General features: G+C 35.2%; 1 protein-coding gene across 1 annotated transcript; it reads left to right on the plus strand.

Annotated features, from left to right (window-relative positions):
• Window positions 1-1805: 1805 nt before the first annotated feature.
• LOC116001570 (nitrate reductase [NADH]) lies at window positions 1806-6579 on the plus strand. Its single transcript, XM_031241454.1, has 4 exons — window positions 1806-2950; window positions 3525-3665; window positions 4735-4967; window positions 5062-6579. Exons 1-4 carry the CDS (start codon window positions 1924-1926, stop codon window positions 6397-6399), a joined length of 2739 nt encoding a protein of 912 aa, XP_031097314.1. The 5' UTR covers window positions 1806-1923; the 3' UTR covers window positions 6400-6579.
• The last annotated feature ends 7064 nt before the right edge of the window (window positions 6580-13643 follow it).

Genomic DNA, 13643 nt, shown 5'->3' on the forward strand with positions numbered 1-13643 from the left:
TGTAGCATATAGTCTAAATCTTTTTATATAAAAGAAATTAAATCCATCTTCCCCCTATATTCTTGTCTCTCCGATCTCCATTGTATCTCGGAACAAGAATAATGAAAGTCCAAATGGCCCCTATTTTTTACGGATTAACATTGCATTTAATTCCTAAAATATCACTGATTTTCAAATGCATTTTAAATTACTAAATACATTTCAACTCATTTGAGATGGTTCAAGTTCAATGGTAGTCCAATTCAATAACAAATCTTTGATAAAATCAATGATTTTTTTTGAGTATTAGTGATTCTATTATAACGTATAGCTACAGAGATGCTATTGGGCTACGAACTATTGGCTGATAAATATCAATGATAAATAATCATCACTTTATGCGGAATATTATCTTAAGGAAATTTTATAAACTATATTACATCCTTACTAAAATCATTCTATAATATTCGTTTATTAAATATTATTACTACCACAAAATTTTTATATTTAATTACTAAATAAACTCCTTATTAACTCACGATGTTTCAATTAATTTACATTTATTTAAAAATGAAAATAATGAGTTTTTTTTATTATAACACTTTATAGATAATATCACCGATTACAGGCTTACGTGTCGGAGACGAAGGGGAGATTTCTTTGTAGATAATAATCTAAAATAATTTTTTAGAAGTATGGGGCATGTGAGGGTTTGAATCTCAATCCCACTGGAAACATGTTGCGCGACTCACAATTTACTTCAAAAATCGGTGGTCTAAGCACTGACTAGGCCGTTAATTACCTAAAAATTGGTTAAGCACACTGACTAGGCTGTCTAGTCGGCCGATTAGCTATTATTCGTTTTTTAGTGAAATATTTCATTCAAACCGACATCGTTTTGAGCAAAATAATCCTAAATTTTTCAAACGTGAGATATTTTTTAGGTTAATATTTACTCCGTAATATTTTAGTATTAACTATTAACGTATTAAATAATTTATAATTATTAAGTTTTTATAAAATAATAAATAAATAAATACATAGAAGCCATACACGGATTAATCGGCCCCTAAATGTCCGAGTAGCGTCTAACGGTTTTTTAAACCATGGCTGGCAGTGACGGAGCTGCCCTGGGGGCAGTGGGGGCACCTGCCCCCACTCACCCCACCCCTACCCCATATATAGCTTTGTATGTATATATGTATATATATACCTGTTTTAGATATAAATATATAAAGACAAATGCATTAAACAAATTGTATGCTAGACAAGATGGTAAAATTGTGTTTTGCTGTAGCAAAGGTCGTGTGTTTGAATCCTATGGGAAGCACAATTGTTTATGCGAATCCTGTAGCTTCTTTAGTGATTTTTTTAGGTATATATATATAAGGTATATGTATCTTAGCCCCATGAATTTTTTAATATATATATATATATATATATATATATATATATATATATATATGTAATTTATAATTTGTTTTCTATTTGAATTAATTTATCAAATTAATTATGTTTCATATTTTGTTATAAATATTTATAAATATTTTTATAAAGTTTTGATATGTTTTATTTATCGCCTATATCCAACAATATTTATGATTATATTTGTTAAGTATTTCTTCTTCTTTTTTTTTAATATTTTGCCCACGCTGGAACAAATTTCTGGATATGTCCCTGATGGCTGGAACACCTTAGTATTAAAAGAAAATACAAATAAAATAAATAAATAAATAATAGTGGGGTCATGGACTCATGGAGAGCAGCCGAGAGCATACGAATCTCTATATAACGGCAGCGATGCGCACTCATAGTTTTCCGTGTTTCTCAACACACAATTGAGAATTCATATAGTTGAAGAGAAATTCCGTTTTACTTCCTATACTGAGAGGCCTAAATTAAAAGTCTCTCTTTCTCCTCCATTTTCCTCACCTCACCATTTCCATGGCGGCCTCCGTCGAAAACCGGCAGTTTAGCCACCTTGAACCGGGTTTAACCAATGTCGTCCGCTTCAAGCCACGCTCCGACTCCCCGATCCGAGGTTTCAATAATTTCCCCCTCAATTCCGAGCTCAAGTTTCCGAAAATCCCTAATGGTAACAAAAACGTTTCTGTCGACGATTATTCCTCCGACGAGGACGATGATGACGATAACTTCTCCGAGTATGCGGTGGCGATCCGGAAAGGGAAGGCGGAGCTGGAGCCGTCGATTCACGACTCCAGAGACGAGAACACTTCGGACCATTGGATCGTGCGGAACCCGTCGTTGATCCGGCTCACGGGAAAACACCCCTTCAACTCGGAGCCGCCGCTGGCTCGGCTCATGCACCACGGCTTCATCACGCCGGTCCCGCTCCACTACGTGCGGAATCACGGCGCGGTTCCCGCGGGCGCGTGGAACGACTGGAGCGTGGAGGTCACGGGCCTCGTGAAACGCCCCACGAAGTTCACAATGGAACAGTTAGTTACGGAATTCGCGTACCGCGAGTTCCCCGCCACGCTCGTCTGCGCGGGAAACCGCCGCAAGGAGCAGAACATGGTGAAGAAATCCATCGGCTTCAACTGGGGCGCCGCCGCCATCTCCACCTCCGTGTGGCGCGGCGTCCCGCTCGCTGCCCTCCTGAAACGCTGCGGCATCTTCAGCCGCAAAAACGGCGGCCTCAATGTGTGCTTCGAAGGCGCCGAGGACTTGTCCGGCGGCGGCGGCTCGAAATACGGCACCAGCGTTAGCCGGGAAGTGGCCATGGATCCGTCCAGAGACATAATCCTGGCGTACATGCAGAACGGAGAGAAACTCACGCCGGACCACGGCTTTCCGGTCAGGATGATCATTCCCGGCTTCATCGGCGGCAGAATGGTGAAGTGGCTCAAGAGAATTATAGTCACCACAAAAGAATCGGAAAATTACTATCACTTCAAGGACAATAGGGTCCTTCCTTCTCACGTCGACGCCGAACTTGCAAACTCAGAAGGTACAATAAAATCCAGTCAAATTGGTCAGGTTATTAACCACAAAATTATAAATTCAGAAGTGACCTATTAACATTCTTAATTTGAGTATATGAATTGATTTACATTATTATGGTACTTTGTTGACTGGTTAGTGGTTAGTGTCAGGAATTTACCCTTAAATAATGATGGTAGGATAAAAAAAAATTTGAGTACTATTGACTCTTACCATGTAGTATCTGTTCATAGCTACTTTGTCAACCAAATGAAACACACAGAGCCAATATTACCTTCATCGAAGTTTGAACCTACCCCTCTTCATATTAAAGTGTAACTTGGTGCCATTAGATTTAACTTCTTTACCTAAAATTTATAAAATATTGAAATTGAAAAGTATTTTGTTTTATAGTGATTGAGAAGTTATATATGGTGGCAAATGGCCAAAACTACCACATGACGTTTTGGGAACCTTGACTTGACTATGTGGTTTAAGATGATAGGGGGCAAAGTGTCAAATTCCACGTTTATATACTGTGCCGTATATATGGTTTTGTTATGGAATATTCTGATGAGGATTTGTATTGGTACGTGTTGCAGCGTGGTGGTACAAACCAGAATACATAATCAACGAGCTCAACATCAACTCCGTCATTACGACGCCGTGTCACGAAGAGATCTTGCCCATCAACGCTTGGACCACCCAACGTCCTTACATGTTGAGAGGCTACGCTTATTCTGGTATTTTTTTTAGACCTTTCCTTTTTCTATATATTTCTTTTACTTTCGGTTCGATTCGCAAAATATAATACATATTGACATATCGTTATTGAAATGACATAACACCAAAACAAATTAAAATTTCTGGCTCAGAAATTAAAGTTCTCCTTAATTCTATTCCTATTACTGAAGATCATTTCGTGCCACTAGATTATTAAGTGATTGACAATATATAAATTACTTTAAAATCCTATAAATGATTATGACCTATTTTACAATTTACCTTCTTGGCAAGACTTTAAAGTAGAGATCATTAAGTGGGTCCTTAATTTAGTGAAATTATGATACTGCTGTTAAGACTCATTTTACAATTTATTTTTCTGTTACGACTTTAAAGTAGATCGAGATAAGTAGATTCTTGGGATTGGAGTCTGATTTAATTAATAATGAAAATAGTGAATATAATTGGGTGCAATGGATTACTATTGCCAAGAAAAGATGGTACTTGGATGCCTCTTGGTGCTAGGAGGGTATACCTCTCCTAATTCTGAAGAGTCACCCCTGTGGAAAAATAAATAAATAAATAATGAATAGTGTAAACTACCTATATTTTCACCGAGTTGCTAGTTTTACGAGAACATGGGATGGACGTACATTAAATAAAGGAGTTGTGTTGGGGGAATCATTAGCAGTGACGACAGATAGATTTACTTGACCTAGTACAGTTCCAGCATCGTGGGTTGCTTAAACAAACCAACTTTGTCGCATCATTATTTTATGTTATCATAAGATCGATCAACTCTTCATAAGATGCTTTCATAGGTCGCTTTCTTATTTGTGGATCCACTCAAATTAAAAAGCTTGTTTGACAACCACTTAGCCTCCGTTTTACACTAAAACTATGTGCAAAAGTTTGTGATTTGACGGTGTGTATTTGGAGGCTGGAAATGATTATTAAATGACTAATATTATATTAATTATATTCTTACTTTTTACTCTTTACTAACATAACATGTTGGGATTGACAATAGAATAATAAGATTTTTATATCTTTAGGAGCGAAATTCACTTATTATTTTTTTAATCGCAGGTGGAGGAAAGAAAGTGACACGAGTGGAGGTGACGATGGACGGAGGCGAGACGTGGCTCGTCTGCGACCTCGACCATCAAGAGAAGCCCAACAAGTATGGGAAGTATTGGTGCTGGTGTTTCTGGTCACTCGAGGTTGAGGTTCTTGACTTGTTGAGTGCTAAGGAAATTGCGGTTCGAGCTTGGGACGAGACTCTTAATACCCAACCAGAAAAACTCATTTGGAACGTCATGGTAATTAAGCGGTTTGCTGTAATCTAGGCGTATAAGTGTGAGATTTTGATCGAAATTGATTCCCTAATGTTATTATTGTGTGAATATTGAATAGGGAATGATGAACAATTGTTGGTTCCGAGTGAAGACCAACGTTTGCAAACCACACAAAGGAGAGATCGGGATAGTGTTCGAGCACCCGACCCAACCCGGAGCCCAATCCGGCGGGTGGATGGCCAAGGAAAGGCACCTAGAGATTTCCTCGGACGCGACACCCACACTTAAGAAAAGTGTGTCGTCGCCCTTCATGAACACGGCGTCTAAGATGTTCTCAATGTCGGAGGTGAAGAAGCACAACACCGCCGACTCGGCTTGGATCATCGTCCACGGCCACGTGTACGACTGCACGCGCTTCCTCAACGACCACCCGGGCGGCACGGACAGCATCCTCATCAACGCGGGCACGGACTGCACGGAGGAATTCGACGCCATCCACTCCGACAAGGCCAAGAAGCTTCTAGAGGATTACCGGATCGGCGAGCTGATCACCACGGGGTACACGTCGGACTCCTCCGCGTCCTCCCCCAACAACTCCGTCCACGGCCCGGGCCACCTCGCCCCCATCAAGGAAATCGCCGCCCCCAACGCGCCCCAGCGGAGCGTGGCGCTAATCCCGCGCGAGAAAATCCCGTGCAAACTCGTCGACAAGATATCCATCTCCCACGACGTTCGCCTCTTCCGCTTCGCCCTCCCGCAGGACGACCAAGTCCTAGGTCTGCCGGTCGGCAAACACATCTTCCTCTGCGCCGCCATTGACGATAAGCTCTGCATGCGAGCCTACACCCCGACCAGCCACGTCGACCAGGTCGGCCACTTCGATTTAGTCGTGAAAGTTTACTTCAAAAACGTCCACCCAAAATTCCCCAACGGCGGCCTAATGTCCCAATACCTCGACTCCCTCGAACTGGGGTCCACCCTAGACGTGAAGGGCCCACTCGGCCATATTGAATACCAAGGCCGCGGCAAATTCCTCGTCCACGGAAAACCCAAACACGCCAAAAAACTCGCCATGCTGGCCGGCGGGACGGGAATTACGCCGATCTACCAAGTCATGCAGGCGATCTTGAAGGACCCGGAGGACGACACGGAGATGTTTGTAGTGTACGCGAATCGGACGGAGGAGGATATTCTGCTACGCGCCGAGCTGGACGCGTGGGCGGAGAAATATCCCGACCGGGTTAAGGTTTGGTACGTGGTTCAAGAATCCATTGAGGAAGGCTGGAAATATAGTACGGGTTTCATCACCGAGGCCGTGCTGAAAGACCATATTCCGGCGGGGTCTAAGACCACGCTCGCGTTGGCGTGTGGGCCGCCGCCGATGATTCAGTTCGCCGTTAATCCCAACTTGGAGAAGATGGGGTATGACATCAAGGATTCTTTGCTGGTGTTCTAGATGCATGGAGGCAAAATAAAGCAATCATAGTTGCATGCATGGCCGAAAATGGCGATAGAATAAAGTTATTTTTTTGTTTTTGTTTTTGTTTTTGTACATATATTGTACCATTTGTACGCTGTGACAACTTGTATTATTAGTATGTAGTAACTTCTTTTCTTTATTTTTTTATTTTGTCAATATTCCTTTTTTCTTTTTAGTTTTGTTAATAGTTGTTCCAATGAAGACGATCGTCTTCCATTATATTACTCTATTATGAAATTTAATTTGGTATTTTTTGTCTTAATTAGAAAATTTTTCTTTACCATCATAAGTTTTATACAAAACATCTTATATATATATATATATATATATATATATATATATATATAAAGTAAAAAAAAAATCGAACTTATAAGTATTTACATCATTGAGAATTGATAAGACCCGCAAAATAATTAAACCAATTAGGTAAAAATCAAACATGTGGAGACCAAAGAGGAAAAATGAATAATTACTCAAATCAAGAAGAGCAAATAAAAGACTCCCTCAAAAAGTTAAATTTAAAACTTTTGAGTTGCCAAGCTAACTATCAAACCAACTTTGCTAGAATTATTATTCCATGTGTCATACCTACCACCTAAGAGCCGACTAGCTAAGTTGTCCAAACGGGCTAGTTGCTTCCTATTGACATTTAAAAAATCTATAATAATAATAATAATAAATGGTTAACATGTAATTTTATTATTCAATTATTATAAGAGTTTACTGGGAAGAGAGACTGTACTTGTCACGTACCGTACAATTAGGTAAAAGGTTTGAATGATATAATTACATGTTATTCACTTTTATTAAATGATTGAATAAAAATAGTTAAATGGAGAACTAATTGTTGCAAGTAAATGAAAGTGATGTAATTAGACAAAAATAAATATGATTAAATATTGTAATATGACACTAGCGAATAACTAAAAATGAAATTTGTTCATTAGTAAGAACATCTCCCATGTGTATTTTGAGGGAAGAATACTACATGTAGAGAGAGAAAACATATGAGTTGGTACTGCAGACTGCAGTGATTACTACAACAATATAATGAAAAGGAATTGGAAGAAGAACAAGGGAGATAGAATATTATAGAAGACAAGATAGATGGAGATAATATAGAGAAACACAAATTAAAGCGGGAGGTATATAATATATAGAAAGAAATATAAAATTCTATGAAAAACTTTTAATTATTATTAGTTATACTTGTGTGAACGGTCTCACGAATTCTTATTCGTGAGATGGGTCGAGTTGGATCGATATGAAAATGTAATTTTGAAAAATGTAATACTAATTACTAATTAATTAGGACTAAAGTGTGTGTTACTTAAAGAAAAAATGTAATATTTTTTTATGTAAAAATATTGCATTTTTTCTTATAAGTAATATTGTTGGCAAGTGTTTGTTACTTATAAAGGGAAATTATATTTGAGGAAAAATATAATACTTTACAATCAAAATGTATTTGAGAAAAAAATATAATACTTTCAAAAATGTTATTACACTTTTCCATATAAGTAATAAACATTTTTTTTCATTATTAGTATTACATTTTATAAGTATTACATTTGATATTAACTCAACTCATCTAACGCAAGTTTTTGCCATTGTTATTTTGATTACCAATTAATTTTTTGTTACCCTACATATAAAGTGTATTATTAATTATAACATTGTATTTAATTTTTAAAGTCTATTAATTCTAATAATATAATAACTGTTATTATAATATTCATTTAATTCGAATAATATAATAATTTATATCTATATATTTAATTATTCATGTACAAACTGCAAAGTAATAAACTTTTTTTTAAATGTTTTGTTTTAAGATGATAGGAAAAAGAAAACATGATATCTTCGACGAGAAGTAATATTGGCGGCGCCCAAAAGAGTACGTGTAGATAGATGCATGCATAATATAATTGGAGAAATGCGAAGAAGTTAGTTATACGTAGTATCTACATACTATACGTGTCTAGCTACCGAAGTGAAGAGGTTGCCCAACACGTACACCCCGACTCTCTCACAATATACTACGGAGTAGCAAATAATATAGGTATCTACATACCTATATTATCCTCTCGGTCCAATAATACTGCTCAGACTTATTTTTCGTATGAATTATTATTTTTTACGTCATTTGTGAGATTTTTAGAGACCAAGGAAATTTCATTGAGATCTGAGAGTGTGTATTAAATAAATTTTGGCCCTGTTTGGTAAATGGTTGTTAGTTGATTGGGTTGGCTGTTTGAGTTAGAAAGTATGATTTGTTGATAACATTAGCTGATTGTTGAAAGTTGTTTGATAGATTAACTGTTTAGCTGATAGTTGTTTGGTATAATTTCTTTTCTCAAAAAGCTAATTGAAAATGCTACTTTGAGTAGCCTTTTGAATTTTAGCATTTTGGAGTTACAAAAAGCTTATTAACCAAACAACTAATAGTAGTCAAATAAGTCAAAATTGGCTGATTGGCTAATTATTTACCAAACAGGGCCTTTATCTTAAATTTTAACTAATAAAAAATTAAAAAAATAAATAAATTGTTTATAGCTAATCAGTTTAAACCAACAGGATTAATAAGTTAGGCCGACTCTTAGCTGAAGTTGTACAAGAGTGTGTTTGAAACTAGGAAAATGATTTTTGAAAATTATTTTCTATGTTTTAAGTGTTTGGCGACAAGAAAAATTTAAAGTCAATATAAAACAATTATTTGGTCAATGAAAAATAACTAACATTTTCAAGAAAAATGACTTCTCCTTTTTTTGTGTACTACTGACTCTGTTACAATGTAGTATATGTTCATAGCTATTTTCTCAACTTACTGAAGCACAAAGAGTCAACAGTTGCCTCCACTGAGGCTCGAACCCACTCCATCCATGTGGGTGTGTAAACCGGATGCCACTAAAGTAACCAATCACCCCGTGTCGCCACCACCACCCACCTCCCCATCACCCCACCAGGCCACCCACCTCCACCGCCACCACCCGCATCTCCACCATCACTACCAATCCAAGACAAATTTCTGGAATGCAACCAAACATGGGAAAGAAAAATATTTTTAGAAAATGACTCATTTTTCAGAAGTTATTTTCCTACTCTCACAAACACATCCTAATATAATAAAACTTGTTCGATATACACTGCCCATTCGAATAGTGATGGTGGGTTTGTTATCAAAAAAGAGAAGGGACATGGTGGGGGAGATGGATCTTAGGTTGGTGTGTCTGAAGCGTGAACATAAGCAGTAGTGGTGCAAGTGGGCGGGGCGGGGGGGGGGGGGCCGAAACAAATAAAAAGCCACACGCCGCTAAGGTGAGGCAGGCAGGCAAGGCAGTCCCCCGCCCCGCCCCTCTTTGTTTGGAAAGGTCGCTCTTACTCTTACACTTCTCCGCACCACAGTGCCTTGACCTTTCCTCCCCTCCATTTTTAATTGCCTCTTTGCTTCTTTCTCTTTTGTCTTCTTTTTCTATTTTATTATGCATTGTTTTTTTGTGAAAAAGAAATGTTTGTTTAACAACTCTGATCTAGTTATCAATTTGGAGTTGCCTTACTCTGCTGCTAAATATGCCTTCATTTTTTTATTACCCACCAAACCACCCGTCACCAAAACCTAGCTATACCTAGGGTTTTCGTACATTGTTTATTTGTTTGTGTTTTTAATACTCCCTAGATTCTGATATGATTCATGGTACGTCACGTTATCATTGGATGGCAACTCAAAACAATTCTTATTTCTATTCTAACGTGCGCTGCACTGTAGTTTCTGTACATTATATGTACTCCTCGTAAATCGGTGAGGTTTTTTTTTTTTTTTTTTTAATCGCACAATCAATCCACCAGTCAAATCCTAGTCTACCTTTTATCACTATTTTGGCCGCCTCCAGTTATGACTTTTAAGTAAGGCGACGAAACAATTACGCTAAGCTTCGCGGCAATGAGTTTTTTTTTTTTTTTTTTGAAATAGTTAATGCATGTTATAATTTTAATTTTATTTAAGTTAGTATTAGTTAGGATATTTAAGATTTAACTTGGTTATAAACTATAATATTATATTGTTCTTTACTAAGTAAAAAGTGAATCGAAATTTTTGCTTTAATTCTATTCACGAGATTTCACATACAATACACACCAGACAAATATCTAACGTTGCAATAGGAAGTAGATATTTTGATCTTTAAAAGAGAACTAGCTAGGTTTTTGCACATAAACAGACAATTAATGCAAGAAATTATATATATATATATATATATATATATATATATATATATATATATATATATATTTATTTATTTATTTATTTATTTATTTATTTATATAGGTTGGTCCAAGTAAAACCACATGTACCATGTAAGAAATATGAATTAATCTCATATATTTATTTAGGTTGACAATCAAATGTTAGGAAATTGAAATGACATTTCTATAATTATTACAACGGTGATTTCGAAAACACTTGATAATGCATCTACGGATAATTGATAATGCACCCATGTTTATAATACTACACTCGTGTATATACACTATTAGTTATCCACGAATTTACTATCATAATTATGAAAATATCATCACATTTTTTCACCCTTATCAACTAAATGATATTAATATGCACTATTTACATGAGACATTTGTTCTCATATATGATTCTTCATCATATAATTATGTGAATTTGTAAAATATTTAAATAAATATACATAAATATTAATTATTTACTAGTTTCTTTTTGAAAAATATTCTTTTAAAATATTAAAAGTAAATAAAAGATTTTATGATGTTTTTAGAAATTTGTTGGAGAAAACATTTTCAAAACACTGACTCTTATGAATTTCCGTGGAACATAGAAATGGGCAATTCCATCCCTTATAATTAAGGTCATACAGATATTAAAGTCCAAAAATTAATTATATGTACTCATCAACTTTGGTTTAATTCCTTAATTGGTCATTTTTAATTTACTCCTTGTAAATAGCTGAGGTTCTTAGGTATCAAGTGACCCCTAGCCTCCACTGATGAAAATTTTGAAAATTTTTGCTCTATCTTTTCTAGCTGTATAAACATCTTCTATGTGATAAATGTTAATTAAAATTTGTACTTTTTATTCTATTCTTTTTTACCAAGTATTTGATACTCATTCCGATTCCGATTTACATTTCTATTCTCATTCTCATGTGCGTACCAAACACACCTTTATTTTGACATTTAAAAAGGGCAATTCAACTATAATATAGTCTATAGATATTAGAATCCAAGAATATGGAAGGGATGACTTTTGCAAATTAAAGCAATATATACCTAAGAAGAAAATGCAATACTGAACGTAAAAAATACTGATTATTGTAAATTAAAAGAACTAATGTCATGTTTATAAATAGTGAAAATAAAACTATTATATATTTATATTAAAAAATATTACCGTCCTTTCTATTTTATATAATACTCCTTTGTTGACATTTTATAATATGGTACTGTAGGTTCCCAAACTAATCCCATCCCTATATACTTAATATTAGATTCTTTAATTTCTTTAATTTGAATATCAATTATATTACTTTTTCCAAGTCAAAAAAACTAAATGCACACTCTATGAATTTTGATTATAGGTAGCAAGATGATGGACAAAAATTTATCATTCCTAGCTATTGGATGCTTAAGTTTTACTTTTGACTTTGTTATTTGGTAAATTAAAGTCTTCCATTATATGCATTTATGCAAACAACATAAAGAATCAACTTATGTGAGCTGTACATAATTCAATCTATCGAAATTTAATTGAATTAATTTTATACAGTGAGATACAAATATCAGTATAATATGATTATTTTTTAATGAATCATAATATACTAAAAAGATAATTTGTGTTTAATTTCTTCTTCTTCTTTTTTGATTACTATTGACTCTATTACAATTGGTGTTTATATAGTCTGAATATGAAACTAGTCATATTACATAAAGAGATCAGATGAAATTAGAAGTAAAATTGTGTGTCAGGATCAAGCACTGTGACTAGTAGCGAAAGCAAAGGGGGAAAAAAAAGAAAAAAGAGTTTACCATTATATCAAAAGTTATACTTAGTAACGAATACATAATTTTATTTTTTATACTTGTGTAGCCGTCCGTACGTATCACATTTCAAGTGACATGGTGTGGAATTAGTCTTTCCAAGCCTTCACCCTACATTATGAGGTTTTGTTTTTAAACACCTTTTTTTTTTATTAGTAATACATTTTGTTTGGCCTTAAAATCCTTTGGTGGCTAAACTAATACATATACTAATTGAAAATGTTTGTTAGGGGAGGCCAAGGCTACGTAATACGTATATGTATGTATTTATTTATTCATCTTTTGTTAATAGGGATAATATTTTCACTATATAATACTTTCACAAACCAACAAATTATATTAGCATTTCTACCAACCCAAAATTAAATTCATGATTGTAGGGTCCATTAATTTTCATTTTTCAAATCATTTTCTTATAGTTGCAATATTATCTTTTGAATGTAAATTTGCCCTTCAAGTCATGTAAAGTCGGACGGTTAAAAACTTAATGATAAAAATTGTATATTATATGTATGCAAGAATGCAAGGGTATAAGTGAGATTTGACTAGACTAGTCTTATCTACTATGATACGGGGATTAGCGTATGTAAAAAAAATTAAATTAAATTATCTTTTCACAAGTAATTAAGAACATTGTTGAACGTGTGTACACTCACAATCGCATATGTAGTTTAACCTACTAAAAATACTACCAAATCATTGATTCATAGCAGTTGAAAGATGTGTTCCGCCTCAATAAAATGTCTAACATAACATAATCGTGAAATCTCAAACGTGTCATGTTATAGTATGGACTAATCCAATAACAATATCAACAACAACAACAATAAGAAAGTTAAAATTAACTCGAGTAATCTAGCTGCCCACATAACCCTCAAAACCCCCAAAGCCCTCATAACCCTCAAAGCTCTCATAACTACTCTCAAAGCCCTCATCATAACCCCACAAAGCTAAGCATCCCCAATTTGACCCCTAAAAAGATATATCTTTGGCATTTATCAAATGTTTCCACACTTTAACCTTGCTTGAGAAAATCGAATAGAACCACCGACAAGGCAGATGCTCATTCGTGTTGAGGTTAAAGAAGGCAAAAACAATTGATCAGCAACAAAAAAATGGCATCACGTTAATAGAAGCTCCCTCAAGCCCTCAAAACC

This window comes from Ipomoea triloba, chromosome 13 (assembly GCF_003576645.1).
Source record: "Ipomoea triloba cultivar NCNSP0323 chromosome 13, ASM357664v1".
NCBI classification, from domain to species: Eukaryota; Viridiplantae; Streptophyta; class Magnoliopsida; order Solanales; family Convolvulaceae; genus Ipomoea; species Ipomoea triloba.

What these genes read in the sequence shown, in the direction of transcription:
- LOC116001570 (XM_031241454.1), top strand. Translation starts at nt 1,924, where the DNA reads ATGGCGGCCTCCGTCGAAAACCGGCAGTTTAGCCACCTTGAACCGGGT. An exon ending in CGAACTTGCAAACTCAGAAG is followed by an intron (nt 2,951 to 3,524) that starts GTACAATAAAAT and finishes TACGTGTTGCAG; the next exon opens with CGTGGTGGTACAAACCAGAA. An exon ending in AACTCATTTGGAACGTCATG is followed by an intron (nt 4,968 to 5,061) that starts GTAATTAAGCGG and finishes AATATTGAATAG; the next exon opens with GGAATGATGAACAATTGTTG.